The sequence below is a fragment of the Homarus americanus genome, unplaced genomic scaffold, assembly GCF_018991925.1.
Source record: "Homarus americanus isolate GMGI-L3 unplaced genomic scaffold, GMGI_Hamer_2.0 scaffold44808, whole genome shotgun sequence".
In the NCBI taxonomy this organism is placed as follows: Eukaryota; Metazoa; Arthropoda; class Malacostraca; order Decapoda; family Nephropidae; genus Homarus; species Homarus americanus.
The window spans coordinates 126859-144317 of record NW_024721443.1 but is presented as its reverse complement, the minus strand read 5'-3'; the positions used below and the strand labels follow the sequence as shown (position 1 = coordinate 144317).

General features: G+C 36.3%; 1 protein-coding gene across 3 annotated transcripts; it reads right to left on the bottom strand.

Moving 5' to 3' along the window:
- Window positions 1–16167, bottom strand: LOC121861697 (2-hydroxyacyl-CoA lyase 1-like). Of its 3 annotated transcripts, none has more exons than XM_042359595.1 (11): window positions 16061–16167; window positions 12012–12115; window positions 10140–10248; window positions 9344–9513; window positions 7883–8067; window positions 5711–5892; window positions 5385–5545; window positions 3987–4166; window positions 2688–2827; window positions 1488–1702; window positions 1–1303 (listed from the first exon to the last, which is right to left on the bottom strand). In XM_042359595.1, the coding sequence occupies exons 2-11, from the start codon at window positions 12087–12089 to the stop codon at window positions 1017–1019; spliced, it is 1707 nt and encodes a 568-aa protein (XP_042215529.1). In that variant the 5' UTR covers window positions 12090–12115; window positions 16061–16167; the 3' UTR covers window positions 1–1016. The 3 variants fall into 3 exon arrangements, with proteins under 3 accessions (XP_042215529.1, XP_042215528.1, XP_042215530.1); XM_042359594.1 differs by lacking the exon at window positions 16061–16167 and adding an exon at window positions 15811–16054; XM_042359596.1 differs by lacking the exon at window positions 16061–16167 and adding an exon at window positions 15100–15205.
- Between the last annotated feature and the right edge of the window lie 1292 nt (window positions 16168–17459).

Here is a 17459-nt window from a genome sequence, read left to right as displayed (position 1 = left end):
TAACTTGCAACATTTCATTGTTTTACCAAGTATGATACATAACACATCTTGACATTTTGGCACCAATAACATCAAAACTACAACGAAAATGGGACAATCGGCTGATATCTGTGTGTGGGTTGGTATAGGTGAAGCATTTGACTGCTTGCACAAATCTCTCCCAGATGTCAATCCCCTGTAGTCTGGCACTCAATCCAAACTCATGATTCATGGTTGGTTACGATAAAAGGAAAAAAATTTGATGGCCACAAAAAAAGTCAGTTATGGCAACCAATGGGTTAAAGGTCACCCACAATATTAAGTTCATAGACACAAGGACCATTTGCTTAGTTTTGTATACTAATAAATTACATAGTAAGTATACAGTACTGGTAAAATTATGTTACACTGACATCTTTGGCATAATGTGATCAATCCTTGTACTTATATAATAAACCCTTTTACTCTTCTCTTCAACCTTAATTAAGCACCATAATTATTTAAAATATATAAATATAACCTATACATTTCAAAGTACAAAACTGATCTACACCCAGTATGAAAAACGTTGTTTAAAAAAATGAAAACATGCATAGTTAAGGGGTACAGTATATAGATTTTTTTTAAAGTAGGCAAAACATCATGTTTAAATGACACTAACCAATCATAAAAATTTCCCACTCCAAATTTACCTTGACATAAAATTTAACCAAGGTGTGAATGTATTTCCTGCTGTAGACACTGAAATAATTGCAACAAACTAAAACCTAACAAAAATAATTTTGAGGCACTTGGGAATTATTCATATAAAACTCCAGATACTGTACAGATATAAATGAAAGTTTTCAATTCAGAATGCCCTAGACAAGTTTGTTGCAGTACAATTATACTGTACTGAATACATATATATATATATACTGTATTTATATAATGTAACACCCATACAATCCCTCCTTATAAAGCAATAAATAGATACTGTTCTTTGCATATAACTTTATGATGGACACCACTGAATGTAAATGAACCATACACTCATCCTATAGCTTTGAGCGTGTAAGCCAGTCAAAGTCTTGAGTTTTGCGCTGGGCCATTGGGTTGATCATCACATTGATGAGGGATGGTTTATGTTTCTCCCTTAGAGCCTGATTCACTGCCTCTTGCAACTCAGGGATGGACTTACAATAGTATCCAGTATCATTGAAAACAGCAGTTATGCGTTCATAGTGTACATTTGGAAGGAGCGATGTGGGTGGTGTTGCAATTGTGGCATCCATCCCTTCTTGAATCTCCTCAAACATTCTTTCATCTAAACCAGCGTAGATACCTAATTAAGAAATAATCATGTTATTATCGTCATTTACATATGCAAGCAAAATATACCATCGGAAAACTTTTCACCAAGGACAGATGAGTATGAACTTGACGTACTTTCATTTACAAACTAAAACTGCATACTAATACTATTCACTTATATGACTATACTGTACATACACAAAATAAGATCTTACCATTATTGTTTACAATGATGACAATGATGGGTAGTTTATAACGATAAATAGTCTCCATTTCCATGCCACTAAAACCAAATGCAGAATCTCCTTCTACACACACTATCCTTTTTCCTGGAGCATGGTCTCTTGCCCAAAGAGCTGATGCAATGGCATAGCCTAAGCCAACCCCCATAGTACCAAACGTGCCTGCATCCAATCTATGGCGTGGATATCTGAAAATGTAATACAGTCGCAATATATCCGATTAAATTCTTGTAATTATATTTTTAAAATAACAGTAAAGCTTTTAATTCATGTGAGTTCTGTCTTGTGTAATTTTTATAAAACACATCACACACTTTTACACCAAAAATGTATAATTTGTGCTATTATAATTTTGGGGGATTACTGTACTGTACTTGTGAATTAGCATAATGAGTCCTGGGCTGTAAATCTAGGCTTAACCCTTAGACATCAAAATCTAAGGCTAATTTATGAATTAGATTTGCTTCCCTGTCACAATAAAGCATGAAACAATAGTTCACCATTTCAAGTAAAAAGCTACAAGTCCTGAGTGCCTTATCAGTGGACACAAGTTACCTTTGTCTGGCTCAGCTATAAAGGGGTTGTCAAGTGGAGGAGCAGTAACACTGCACCACATATGGCTTAGCCATAATGGGGCTACCACATGAAGGAGCAGCAACACTGCACCACATCCTACTCGTGTGAGTTCACCAAGTAAAGATTAGCAATGATCCTGCATCACATGCTACTTATGTGAATTTGGTAGGTGTATACTGTATATACAGTACAGGTTATACACAGGCAGTAATCTTACCTCATGCTCTACACATGTGTGACTGCCATGTGGGCCACCATAATGTCATTCCATGCATTTGAGATTTCATAATTCTTCAGAAATTATACATTATATTACAGACCTAGAGTATCTGAAAAAATAATAATGTAAACATCCAAAACTGTGCTGTTTTTAGTACTTTTCAAGGCATATTTTATACTGTCACTCTCCAAGTGCTCACAAGCACGATTTTAAGCTATAGAAGAGCTTTGCCAGACTATCAGGTAGCACCCTGGAAGCTTTGATATATATGATTCATGAGTTGTTCTAAACTGCAGCAAAGTTAGAGAAACTACTGGGAATCAATTTAATTTTTAAACCAAAAGTGAATCTAAATTATCACAAAACAATAACCTTACTTGTTGAGCAGAAGTGTACGTCCAATATCCATTGTATTAGCTCCTTCACTAACAATGATACAGTCAGAAGGTAACAGCTGTTGTAGGTGATGAAACACTGTATAGTAGTTCAAAGGCAATGAAGTGTCCTCGGCCAATTTCTGTGAAATTAAGAAACAGAATTACTTCAAGCGGACTTCAGCAAAATATTTAGTAGGAAGGTCAGTGTCTGACATCATTCATTAACTATTATGAATGAATGATCCACAAGAGATGCATAGTAATTATATGCTGGGAAGAGATTCTGCCTTGGCTAACCTTAAACTTAGCAAGAAAACTGTCAGATACAAAGTACAGTAATACTTACCACAGACCAGTAATTGTGTCAACACAAAACTACACCTGCCTTTTGGTCTATTGCTATTATCATAAGTTATCCATTCGAAATTAATATAGTAGTTATGTGTATTATAACACTGGTGGTATATTAATTTTTTTTTCTTTTCCTTTTTGAATATACAAATTTGAAATAAAATCTCCTGTTCTTTATTAAGTGAAGTTGTGGCTCCAAAACTCCAACAATAAACTGACAATCATTAAGTTTATTTTTTTTTATGAAGGAGCTTCTATAAAGACCTTCAATGTAACACAATATACATTTTCCACATTTACTCCACTCTCCTGTACACATCCTTCTTCACCCTTCTATACTGTCCTTTATAAATCCTGCTTCTCTTACTTTAGTTTAAGTAGATATGTTAAAAAACTATCAATTTATGGTTTATCAAGTAAGGGAGTGTCAGACCATTACTGAAATAGAGCCAATAAAATCAAGATGAACCAAAACTAAAAGGGAACCGAGAGAAAACAATACATTTTTTTCCTATTTTTGCTTTAGTAATAAGAGAGAGGTGAATTATCGTTTGATTCTTTAAGTAAAAAATGACGACATATAACATACAGTTGCAGATGACACACCAACTGATTATACTCTGTGGAACTATTACTATACATTACAGTACTAATCATATTTAAGAGACCATGGGATGAGTCTAATTCAAATATGATGTTAATTGGACCAACTTTTGCGAAGATGATGAGCAGAAACCTCTCAATTAATCAAATGCTTAAGCCTTGAAAACTACAAATCCCTGACCATATGTTAATCAAATCTACAGGATCACAGGACAAAACTACTTTCCAACATGATGATAATCGGGCCGCTGGTTGTGAAGACAATGATCAGAAGCCAACAACCCAAAAATATAAGCTTCCACTGTTGCTAAACAGAAGAGGTACAGAAAAAATGGGAATAATTACAGTGCTGATTTGTATATTGGCTTGTGCTTTCTCCTTTAAGCGAGACCACCATGGTGAGTGTGAGGGAAAGAGACTTCCTGGCACTGCCTTCTCAAGTTGTCCACACACCATCTTTAAGTCTCCCAACAGAGCAACACTCCCAGTGACACTGTTGTGAAACTCTTCAGCACATGCATCCACCTGCAATCAGCAACTCAAATTCAATAAGAATAAAGCTAGTTATATTACTTGTCCAAGAACAACACATCTGTTACTGTATTATGATAAATTCAACATTAATGGTCTACTTGATGGGAATGAGTGGTCAGTAATTTTGGATAATCATTTAATGTGGCATTAACTGTGTTAGCCAGTCCTTTGCTTCTTGTTTAACACCACAACAGACTGAACTTTATTATACCACAGCATAATTCTATTTTTTCATTCATTTACTTGACTTGGTCTTATACCGGTACATAGGAATTTATAAACTACCTGTGCTGTACAGACAGTGAAACAGGAAAAAGTGTGGGGAGGAGCAGGGAGGGTGGAGTTGTTGGACCACCTAAACAATGGTATGGACTAGTAAAGCTTTTTTTATATCTAAATTTTCCACTATTGCACACAATTGACATTGTGTAAGAGGTATAATGATATATGAAAGAGGGTAGTAACATCAGGATGGATGGTCTTATTTTCCCACTGCATGATGTACAATATTCACAATTACAAAATTACATGACCACTTTAGCGATACAAACTTGTGTAAAAATGAGTGTTTACTGCACCTTGAGGAAGTGTTGTACAGTAATTAATTTCCTGCAAACATAAAAGATTTACTGGGGTAAGTGTGAAAAAATTATGCACTGAGATTACTGTAATTTATATTATCTAAATATAGTCAATCTCTTTACCAATACACTAATTTTGACGTCGTAAACAGTAATATCTCCATTAGCCAGAACTCTCCAATACACAAAACTGAAACTGCCTCCAAATTTTTCAGGAAAAATTCTCTCAATTCCGGGTGTACGAGTGAGTTTCTGAGGTAGAAAATCAGGTGCATTTTCTTGAAACTTCAAAGAAAACTTCTAGAAACTCTCTCCAATTTTTTTTCTCCAGGTCTGGGAGTAAATTCCAAGGATGAAATAATGCATAATTCTGGAAAATTAAGAGAAAATTTTGGAAACCGTCTTCAATTTTTTTACTCCAGTTCTGGGGGTAAATTCTGGGAATGAAATTATGCGCAATTTACGGAAAATTTTCAGAAACTTTTCTCAGTACCCGGGAAAGTTCCGGGGATGTGAAATTTTTCCAGGTTTGAGAGCGTTGTCTTGTTACCCGGAAATCTCTCATCCCCGGAAGAGTTCTGCACCAATTGTTCCAGGTAACGGGGATATCGCTTGTACAGGTACTTACTTGAATGAACTTGACGTCCGGTGCATATCGTGGAGGACGACCAAAGTGAAGCATCCAATTCAATCTTGCTCCAAGAAGTAGAATGACGTCAGCCTCTAACAATGCTCTGGAGCGAGCAGGAGCTATACATTGAGGGTGGTCATCTGGTAGAACTCCTTTGCCTATTAATAATGAAAGTGTTGGCTGTCAAAATATAATTCTTTAACTATCACAGAATATTTAATTCAGGAAATGATGATTTTTAAGAAAAGAAAAATACAGTACCCTGTTGTACTGTTCTACCAAAACCTTGCTATAATTTTTTTAATAAATTTTTTGCTTCATACCCATTGGTGTGGGTAGGAATGGTAAGCCAGTCTTCTCTACAAGGCGGTACACCTCCTCTTCTGCACGACCATAGGCAGCTCCCTTCCCTACCACCACCAAGGGACGCTGTGCACCAGCAAGTAGTGTAGCTGCTTCTGACACCAAGTCAGGAGAGGCCAGAGAAACTGGCAGTGGAGGACACCTGAAGGTTAAGCACAGAATGTAAAACAGGTTAACTCTTTAAGAAAAATAAAAAAAATAAATTCAAGATGTAACCATGGTTGGTGCAAGGGTAATTGGCACCCAAGGCAAACCCTTAGACATGAGCTAAAGTAAAAACTGCATTACAGTGTACTACAAGTCCATAAATTTTTTAACTACAAAATATTGATTTATATTTTCATATACAGTAGTGGTTGTATAACTGCAGTCAAGCCCATTTGTTATTAAACTGAATTTCATAAACATTATTTCATCTTTCGTTACTAATCCTCACTGAGACAGGTAACACTGTATTATATTCAGACCACCCTTCCTGAACTACCTAAAGAGGTACATTGTCATGCATATCAATATACTGTATTGATACAATTGAGTGATTTGTGTGTATGCTGATTCATCATCCATTATTTTGCATAAGTAACTTTCATAACTTATTAGCCCACACAGGATGAAGTAGTTATTATCAACATAGATTGAGATATTTGACTTGGAGTGTCAGTCACATGGGCCTTGTGTCACGTATCACAAACATGAACCAGTTGAATATTCGCAACTGTACTATTAGTACTACAATACAGGTACCTCATATCCACATCAATCTCAAACTGCCTCCCCAATTTGGATTCAAACCCAGGAATGGCAGCCTAGTACTGAACCATTCTTCCACCTTACACCCATAAAAATTAACAGGCATTAGAACAGATGATTCCTAGCAAGCGTATCTATCAATTTATCATCTTTATTATTTATCAGTTCCCCACCTTTTATATTTCTCTACACATTCTAATCATTCTTCTCTTCATCCCCTGAAGTTAACTTTTTCTTAAATATATGTCAGCAACATGAACTGTTTGCAGAGCTCCCCAAAAACTGTTTTTGTATTGTTGTGGACCACTAATGTACAATGAAAGACAAAAGTTGTGTTGTGAAATTTGGTGAAAACATATGCTGAAGGGCTAAAACTTTTGGTGCGCTCTGCCTTGTGGCTCTCATAATGTTTCACGAATTATATTTAATCTTCGGACAAAACCGCGACACAACTTTTGTCTTTGATTGTACATGCCAAGGGAGAAAATGATGGCTGAAACAAATTAATTACCAGATTAATAAACTGTGTTTGTATCTAATAATTAATTTTACTTTTAGGTTTGCATGTATTAATGGTGTAGTCAATTAGTGATTATAGAATATTATCATAAAATTGGCAGTTATTATTTTTTTTTCTCAGTACAGTACCTTCAATTAGCATTTATTGATCTATAGGTTTTTAAACATACATACACACTCGTACAGGTACTCCTCGACTTACGACCTACTCGACTTACGACCGCCGCAGTCATATAAAATATTTTTCAAATTACGTATTTTGGAGTCCCGACGTTAGTGATCGCGCTGTGTACTGACAAAATTTTTGTTTGTAATTCCCTTTAAAATGGCTGGCAAGCGTAAAAGTGAGAGTTCTCGTGGTGCTGAGAAGAAAAAGAGACACCAATTTTAGATTTTCTATGTATTATTTTTGCATTTTCGACCTACGACCAATTCGACTTACGACCTAGTCGTCGGTCCCTAACCCCGTCGTAAGTCGAGGACTGACTGTATATCAAAGAATTTGCATTTTGGTTCCAGTGTGTATTCTCTTGATTATCTTGCATCAAAACCAAAGGGAAAGTCTTAGGAATAACTAACTAAGAAAGAATATAAAAAAGTGTATCTGAATAAAGTACTGTAAGAGATTACAGATAACATAAATGGCCAAAGACTGAAAAGATAATTTATGGCAACTCTTATTTTGAGGGACTGTAAATATGCAGTGACTATTCTAAACCATCTGGCTTGACTGAATACAGAGAAAGCAAGTGAGGAAAATGACTGTAAAATGTTGATGATGATGAAGCACAATATGCCTCTGGTTAATTTTTTTTCTAAAATCGTCTATGAAAAATGGAGCCATGCATATACTCATACATTACCTCGGAAACTGTACAACTGTGGACTCCTCAACTCTGCCAGATAAGGTACTTCCTGGTAAGTCTAGGTAAGAAGCACCAGGTCGTCCATACATTGCACACTTCATAGCTTTTGCCACGTGGTAGGGTATAGTATCAATCCTTGGAGGCCGAGCAGAGTATTTGCAGTACAGGCTACACGACTGAACCTGTGATAAGGAGGAGCATAATAAAGCAATTCCTTCTAATATTTAAAGGAAACATAATACAAGTATCCCACGATATACAATATTTTGCTTTAATGATGTTGATGTTTGAAGACCACATCCCTGTTTATGATAAAATTCACATTAACAATGGTCATAGTCCGACCAAACTGGCTAACGCTTAGAATATGGAACGCATCTCTCGCTGCACTTGTCAGCCACAGTGTCATCTACCCGAGTGCCACCACACTCCAGTCCTGCGCTTTGTTCCATGGTGATCACATCTGCCTGTGATCACAAAACTCGATAATTATCCGTCAGAACTGTATCATTGTTGTTACTTATCATCAGTGTTTTTTTTTCCTTCCAGTGAGAGGACATCACTAATGTTCAGATTGCACTCTGTTTTGGTGACTGAAGTGATTTTTGCTATGTTTTTGTGACCGTAAAGTACTTAGGAGTCAGAGTGACATCTCCACTCCACCTACAAGAGAATTCCTTAGCCTCGAAGGGGACATGTGGCAAGTTTTGTTTAATAGTTTTTGATCTGTTTTATTAGTGTATGATTTTTTTTTCGGTGATACATAAGGGTGTCAGACTGGATGAGAACGTTTCCCATTGAACCCCATGTTATAATGAACTTGATTTGCATTGGGGTTTTCAGGAACGTAACCCCATCGTAAATCGAGGGATACCTGTAATGATATAGCACAGCAGAAGAACTGAAGATGTAAAAGAGTGTCAGGGAAACAGGTAGTAAAGGTCAGCCTATATGGAGGATGTGAGGTGTTTCAGTAATCTGGTTGTGATGTGGAAACCAAGAAGACAATGCGTGATGAACTGACCCACAGATTAGTTAGGAAAAGGAAATGAAGTGTGCACTGAAAAATATACAGAGACAAAGATAAGGTTGTACCGAAGATTCATTGAGCCAACATTATTATATGCGTGTGTGAAGAGTGAACTTTGGATGCTAGAGGAAGGAGATAAGAAGCACCAGGATTGACAGTCCTGAGAAAAAAATATAAATTAGTGTTGGATTACCATGACAGAGAATGATTTGAGGAGTGCCTTGTCTAAATCTTAACCATCAATCGGAATTACTAAATTTTGGTGATTTTTTTCTCATAAGTGACACCAATATGTGTCGGTGCCAATTAGACGAGATTATGATATCATGAATGTTAATACTGGACAACCAAAATTTTAAATATGTTTACCTAGTGGACAACAGTTTGATTTCATTCTTTTATATCCAACAATAGAATAAGGAACCAACCTGAGGACATTCTTGAAAGGCTCCCATACCTTCCTGGTCTTCATCACTAGAGCCACCAATCACCAAAACTGGCCAACAGTTACTCTGAGCATTGGCTAAACCACCAATTGTGTGGAGGAGCCCTGGACCTGACACAACTAAACACACCCCTGGCTTCCCTGTCAGGTAACCTGTGGGAAAAAGTAAGAATACAGTATTTCATTGGGGACAATGTAATGGATAGTAAATAGAGTGTTCCTAATTCAGTTTTCTTTAGATGGTTCATAAACTTACTTTCTCAATCTTTAATAATTTCCACAATTCCATTTACAATCAATAAACAAACACTGTTCAACACTCTCTTCAGCTTGAGCCAGTACAGTACTTGGTGAAAAATGGAAAAACTCTTGCCAGATTTGAAAATAATCCTAATGAAAAAAATCTACATTAACTATGTACTACATATGTATGTATGTAGTATTTGACACTTTGTTTTGCTGGGTAAATATTATCATTAGGAAAATATTTCCATTATGGTGATGCAATGTCAACATAAAAACAACCAGAAGTACTGTACAGTATAATGATAATTGTGTCAATGTATACTTTTGCATTATCTTAGTTTGCACTTACACATGATAAATCTCAACTGATGATTTTTCAGAATAAAATATAAAATGAAAATTACATACACCTGTACTCTAACTGTATAAATTTGAATTTTTTAATATTCAAAGCATTGTGAGTGGCTTCTATTAACATATTACTTTACAACAAATACAGTGCTGTACCAATTTCTGGCCATATTGCTTTTTACCAATAGCTTGAGCAGCATAGCAAGCCGCCTGCTCATTCCGCATGCCAACATACTTAATCCCTGCTTGTTGAGCTGCCACTGCTACTTCTATAACAGGAATACCCACTACCTGTAAAGAAACATAAGTGAATAAATACAATATACACTAAGGCACCCTTAAAATATTTCACTCCAATGACAAAATTCAGTACAGTACTTAAACAATTCAATTATAGAAATCATAGTACAATACTGTACAGTACAGTGGTCCCTCGGTTAACGAACACAATCCGTTCCAGCAGGCTGTTCGTTAACCGAAACCATTGTTTCAATGGGTTTTTGGGTAATTGGTTCCAGCTCACCGAAAATTGCCTAAATTCAACAAAAATGGTAGAAAAGTTCACTTACTTTGAGGTGTGTATGTAGAAGGCTCCTGGATGATGATGATGATGATGTGCATTTGAAGTGGGAGGAGGAGGAGAAGGAAGAAGAGAATGCATTGGGGTGGAAGAGAAGTCACCCCATGGCACCATTTCACCCATAAAATTTTATTTCTCTTGGTGTATTTCAAGATTATTTTCTTTAAATCAACACTGCACTGCATTATATATTGTCAATATGTAAAATATATTTCAAAATGACCAATAATTTGCTTGGAAACACAGAAAAGAAGCGTTTAGTTGAAGAGAGTCTCAAGCAAGATGTTACCTCCACTGAAAACAGAGAGAGACTAACGCCTGTCTGGTGTGTTAACAGGCTGGATGGCACGCCAGAAACTAGTTTCTTTACCTTCAATTATGTTCAATAATTGTTAAAATGACTAAAAAAGTTAATATTAAACTTTTAAAATTATTGAATAGTATAAACTTCTTGATATTTACTAAAATAGTAAGGAATTTAAGCCCTAGAACCGATTAATGTATTGGTGGACTAATACTAAAGCTGATTGACCGGCCAGTGCAAGCGAAAACATGTTGAGGTCGGTTCGTAAGAAATTCGTTAACCGAATTTTTGTTCGTTAACCGAATTTAAGAATCTTATGGGAGGCAGTTCGTTAACCGAAATTTCGTTAACCGAGGCGTTCGTTAACCGAGGGGTCACTGTACAGTATAATGAATACGACATTATCCTAGAAAACAGCAGATATGATAAAATTATTTTTAGTATATATACCTCACAGGTACATGAAAAGGAACATATAAACATTCATACTATCAGCTTATTTCATTTGATGATTAAACACCCGAACACTAACCTAACATAACCTACCCCAACTTAAACTTGACCTTACCTAATGCCACCCACATAGCATTAAGGTGTTTAATCATCAGAGAAATAAGCTGGGAGGTCTAATCTTCAGGTAATCCATAAAAAGTAGAGGAAATAAAATAAAATTCACATTTGCTGGAGGAGGACTGCAGGCTCTGATTATAACTATATTAATAATTGCACTACAAAAGAGTGCCCCAAAACATATTACATTTAATTAACCTCTTGTGTACTGTACTGTACAGGGTCCCCTCTGTGATGAATAAATTATCTGGTGTTACCCAAATAAAATATTAAAAGTTACATCCACGTAGTGAAGATAGTCTACTAACCACTTGTGTACAGGATCCCCTCTGTGGTGAATAAATCGTCTGGTGTTACCCAAACAAAATATGAAAAGTTACATCACCGTTGTGAAGGGATTAAAAATGGATTTGCAATGAGAACCCTTGACAATTCAGGTTTGTTTGTTAAATGCCGTATATCAGAGTTTACTATAAAATTTTAATTTAATTTGCATTCATTTTTTTATATGTTCAATAAAGCAATCGAGCTGGAGAATTCATTAATATAGAAATTTAACTAAAGTAGTTAGTACAGTAACTAAACACTGTGTATACTTACTCCAAACATATATTCAACACCCTGGTTAACTAGAGCATCCACCAGTACATGTGTCCCGTCAATTTCTTCCCCAGACATCTCTTTAACTGTATCTTGATCCTTTTCTGAAATTTGTTTGAAAAGCAAAAAAATATAAAAGGAAAACTAATACATACAAAGATAGCACAACTTTGTCTACACATACTGATACCTGTACTGTATTGTACAGTTAATCAAAGAAAAAATATAAATAAATGCACAGTATACAGTAGTTACACATCATAAATGAATCTACTGTATTTATATACTCCTGTACAAACAAAGATTGTATATTCTACAGGTACAGTATTGTACAAGAAAATGAAAAAAATGAACATGGAAATTACATTTTAAGGCTGGGAAAAACCATGCCCCTGTCTCAGCATGAGCATACAGATTACCCCTGGAGAAAGCAAGCTCTGCCAAGGAATACTTTTTGAGAATTTCACAAATCCCATGAAAAAGCATAACCCATCAAACACCAAGAAAAAATTTCTGTAGAAGTGCTTTTGCAATTTTTGGTTACTAATAAGCTGTGTACATAAAGCTTCAGCCACAAAGCAACTTATTACAGTACAGGTACTGTCTTAAAAACCCTTTACACACCAATTGCATTTTTAATTTTGAAGCACATTCCATAGTAGCTACTACCCTACCCAAACAGTACAGTGAATATTGTACTGCATTATGGAACATCTGCAATATTCAATCAATCAGAGTACTGTCCTCATATCTGAGGGTTGCCAACCACAGTTCTCCACTTTAAACATTTTTGGGCTGGGCACCCAGCTTTTAATTTCATTCATCCATCCCAGTCTCTGCCTTCCCCTGGCCCCCTATCCTTAACTCTCATTAATATTTCTGTTATCATCCCCCATCCCTAATTATATGACCAAAGTACTGTATCTCATTTCTCTTTTTCTGTACATTTCAAGAACAGGTATCTCCCGGGTTATGGAAGGGCTCCATTCTAGAAAATCTTTCTGTAATGCGAAATTCCATAACACGAACCATTTTTCTCACATACTTCCATTAAGAAAATTGAGATGCATTCCTATGGAAAATTTTTGAGGCCCCAAAAAGTGACTCGAGTACATATACAGTCAGACCTCGACTTAAGATGGGGTTAGGGACCGACGACCAGGTCGTAAGTCGAAAATGCGAAAATAATACATAGAAAATCTAAAATGGTGTCTCTTTTTCTTCTCGGCACCACAAGAACTCTCACTTTTACGCTTGCCAGCCATTTTAAAGGGAATTACAAAAAAAAAAAAATTCAGTACACAGCGCGATCACTATGTCGGGACTCGAAAATACGTAATTTGAAAAATATTTTATACGACTGCGGCGGTCGTATTTCCGGGTGGTCGTAAGTCGAGGAGTACCTGTACAGTATGTATGAAATCAGAAGGTTTTAACCACATGCAATGAGTCATTCATGATATAACATGATATTAAATGAACAAAACACTCGAATTTTACTCGCCAGAAACGATGTTGAGTGCTCCAGGTGGTGGTGAGGTTGTGAGATCAGAGTTACTGGGAGTTACCGCCTTAACACATCAAGTTTAATGGCCAATGCAATTCCTTTTTGGAATCTTTTATCAGCATTGCTAGCACTTCCACTTGATAGCCTCTTTCCACTCATCTTGAATAAGAATACTGTACACAGTGCAATATGTACATGTAATACAGTCCAGAAAACCGAGGGAATGCTGAACATTGGCTGGAGATTCAAGCAGAACGAAACCGTTGTTGTTGTTGTGGGACTGTTACTGCCTTTTTGCTACCAGCCTACCACAGATACATCCACACAAAATACTTTTTATTTTTATTTTTTTTTATTAAAAATTTCATTTTGTTTACTTTATAAAAAATTTCAAAATTCCATAACCCAGGGGATCCCTATATTTCTCTTGAAGGTTTTGCTAATCTTCATATATCTTCATTTGTTGTCCCATCAGTGTGGCTTATCTCAGCATCTGCCTATACTGTAACACCACATTTCAAAAGCCACCAACCTGTTTCTAGTGTCCACGCTTCTGACCCATACATCAGTCCTTGCCATATAAAGCCTTTCAGCAGCTTTTTACTCAAATTGAAGTTAATGTCCCCTGTCATTAGGTATTTTATATTATTAAATGCTGTCTTTGCTTGCCCTATTCTTGTTTTGATTTCTTCCATACATATACCATCACAGCCAATGTTACTTCCCAAATACAAAAAAAATTCCACTTGTTTAAGTTCCTTGTTGTCTACCAGAATTTTTATTTTAGAATTTATTTGCAATTTGGAAAGAACCATTAATTTTATCTTTATACTGTAGCATTATCTCTTAGACCATTTTTTCCCACTCATCTGTCATGAATTTTTGCACAGTAATGCCTCTTCACTATCACCGACAAGAGCAGTACAGTACTGTATCACCTGCATAGCATACATTAGGTATTACAGTATGTCCTCGCTTAACATCGTCCCACCTAACGTTGTTTCGGTACTATGTCACTGAACTTTAGAAACCAAAAATTTGCTTAATGTCCCGGTGATCCAATACTACGTCGTTTGGCGTCGTCACGGACTACTTTCTACGGCGCATCACCCGCTCTTGTCTGGCCGCGCTACGCTCTCTTGGCTCGGCACGCTGCCCTCACTCAAGGAACATCACAGCATCCCCAAGCGATGCCAAGCCAGTCTCTGTTATGACTTCACATCATTCGTGCGTGCTTAAGTGCTTTTGCTCTAAAACTGTACTCTAATCATTTGAAATGGCTTCCAAGTGCCCATCAAGTGCTACTGATGCTAGTGTACTGAAGTGGCAACATACGAAAATGGATGTATTAACCCAATTTGAAAAGGGGGAACGTGCTGTGGACATAGCCGCTGTGCTTGGTCTAACCTCTACAACGGTGCGTACTATCCGGACCAACGCTGACAAGATTAAGGTTAGTGCTGGAAGTGGTTCTTCTCTGAGTGCTACTGAGACGACTAGTTACGGTATAAATCTTTTCCAATATGCTTTCCATTATCTTCACTTCACTTTTCATGTCACTAGCAACCCATTTACACTCACCTTAGAAGATGTAATCTGCAGCAGAGTCGGCTACTTTCTTGTCACTCACTCAGAAAGACTGAGCGTGCGAGCGTGAATGCGTGAGTGAGCAGTCACGGTGGCGCCTCTGGTGAGCAAATAACACATTTGTTTGCCATGGCGGTACATTTTAAATATTTCCTGCCTGATTTCCGGGATACCAATCACTTCTCAACTAGTATTTGGTGTCACAAAGTAAAAAAAAATTGGAAAACGTAATTTAATTTGAGTTAATAGATCGCGTGCATGTACCGAGGGAGCGAGTAATTACCCAAATGTAGCCGCAATGAAGTCAAATAATGGTCCTACATGAATAAATCGGACTGCCAATCACTTCTTAACTGGTATTTGGTGTCACGAAGTCACAAAAAATTGGTAAACTTAATTTAATCTGAGTTAATAGATCAAGTGCATGTACCTTACCTTACCTTACCTAACCTAACCTAACACAATACAACTCAGATTAAATTAAGTTTACCAATTTTTTGTGACTTTATGACACCAAATAATAATCGAGAAGTGATTCACAGCCCGAGTTACGCTTGTACGACCATCATTTGACTTCATTGCGGTTACATTTGGGTACATTTGGGTAATTAGTCGGACCGCTCGGGTCATGGATAATCTAGAAGGAAATCGTCCTGTAAACTGACCCTAGTTTCAGTGCTTGTCACAGAAACAGTGCATTCTAACCTGATACAGGAGGCATCAATGGTGTCAGTGGATTGTCATACTGCCTGGAATAAGTTCGGCACAATACACTACTTGAAGTTGGCTTCCATGGACCAGGTCTCGCCTGTATGGTGCTGCCCATCACACCACGACCATATAACCTGTGACTCCCTCGTCTAAAAACAGAGGAACGTAACAGTCCACTAACAACACTACTCTTACACGTATGAGTAAACATTTGTGCTACTGTAATTAGTTTCTAAATTCCCACCTAAAGGCAATATTCCGGCTGCAGAGCTGCCAGTCACGGTGAGGTAACTGAATCACTGTCACTGATGTTCCTTATCACAATGACTTACAATAGAGCCAATGTTAAAAAAAATCCACGAAGACGCAAAGTTGTATACAGTATATATTTTCTGTTAGCAGTAATTACCTACACCTATTTTGACCAAATCATAATCACAATAGACTCTTCATATTAAGTTTGCTTGGTTATATTCAGATCATCCACCATTACCAAACAATGAGATCAAAAGACTATCCTGTTCGTGGTAATCTAATACTGTTCACTTTGTTTACTTGTCATCATCACAATCGGATTTGTTGTGGATTAGTTTACTAGAGTGGCCACCTGTTGATTATCATAAACCGGTGAACGACAGCTTTGATTGGCCTATTAAAACACATCTTATGCCCGAAATGTATTTTACTAAATATAATCATAAAGATTATCAAGGTATAAACAATAGATAAATAAGAAAATAGATATTCATTTGGTAAAATACCTGGCTGTTCTTTTAAGAAAATCTTGTTCTGAATCTTAAAATAACATCGGGTACAACTTTTGACTGATAGACAATAATAATGATCGGAATTTGTCAAGAGGATAACTTTAATCGAACGCCATTCCCCGTTACAGGTGGATCGTCTTAAGAATTGAGTACAGGTATGTAGGCCTTTGTACCTAGTAGCCCTTGCCATTTGTGGAAATTTTTAGTTCAGCCACAGTTATGCTTCAAAATGTCTTTAAACACAACACTAATCAATAATATTCGCTTCGGCGCCCAATAAAACTTTTAAAAAGTGATAAGTGTACTGTGATAGATTTTTCAAATTGAATATAGAAATAACTAGCATTTAATATGTAAATTGATATAACACTTGTTATTTGTGCTTGCATAATTATTTCGTGACGCGTAAAGAGCACTTCCTTGTTTTGTTTTGTGTTATGGTGCGTTAGGTTAAGTTACGTTTTTACGTTATGTCCCATGTTGCTTCTGGAAAACTATGCATTTGCGTAAGAAACGCCAGCGGATTTGTTTTCACCACATCAAATTTACCATAAAAATCCGCGTCCATCTCGCTGAACTGGTTGACGCCAAAACAAATATTAACTATTATAATATAAAAAAAAATGGAGGCCATTAGGTAAATAATAATGATAAATAATTGAAATAATAATAATAATAATAATAATAATAATAATAATAATAATAATAATAATAATAATAATTTTACATTAAAAGTGTTATATAAACTTACAGTTGGATAAGCGTAAATAATTTTATTGTTGATTTACTATAGTTGGCGTTAAAGTAATGATTGTGGTAGTATAGAATTCTCTCTCTCTCTCTCTCTCTCTCTCTCTAGAGCAGGGTCACCTCGCC

What these genes read in the sequence shown, in the direction of transcription:
- LOC121861697 (XM_042359594.1), bottom strand. Translation starts at nt 16,027, where the DNA reads ATGTTTACTCATACGTGTAAGAGTAGTGTTGTTAGTGGACTGTTACGT. An exon ending in ATTGATGCCTCCTGTATCAG is followed by an intron (nt 12,116 to 15,810) that starts GTTAGAATGCAC and finishes AACAAATTTCAG; the next exon opens with AAAAGGATCAAGATACAGTT. An exon ending in CGTACACTTCTGCTCAACAA is followed by an intron (nt 1,703 to 2,687) that starts GTAAGGTTATTG and finishes TTACATTTTCAG; the next exon opens with ATATCCACGCCATAGATTGG.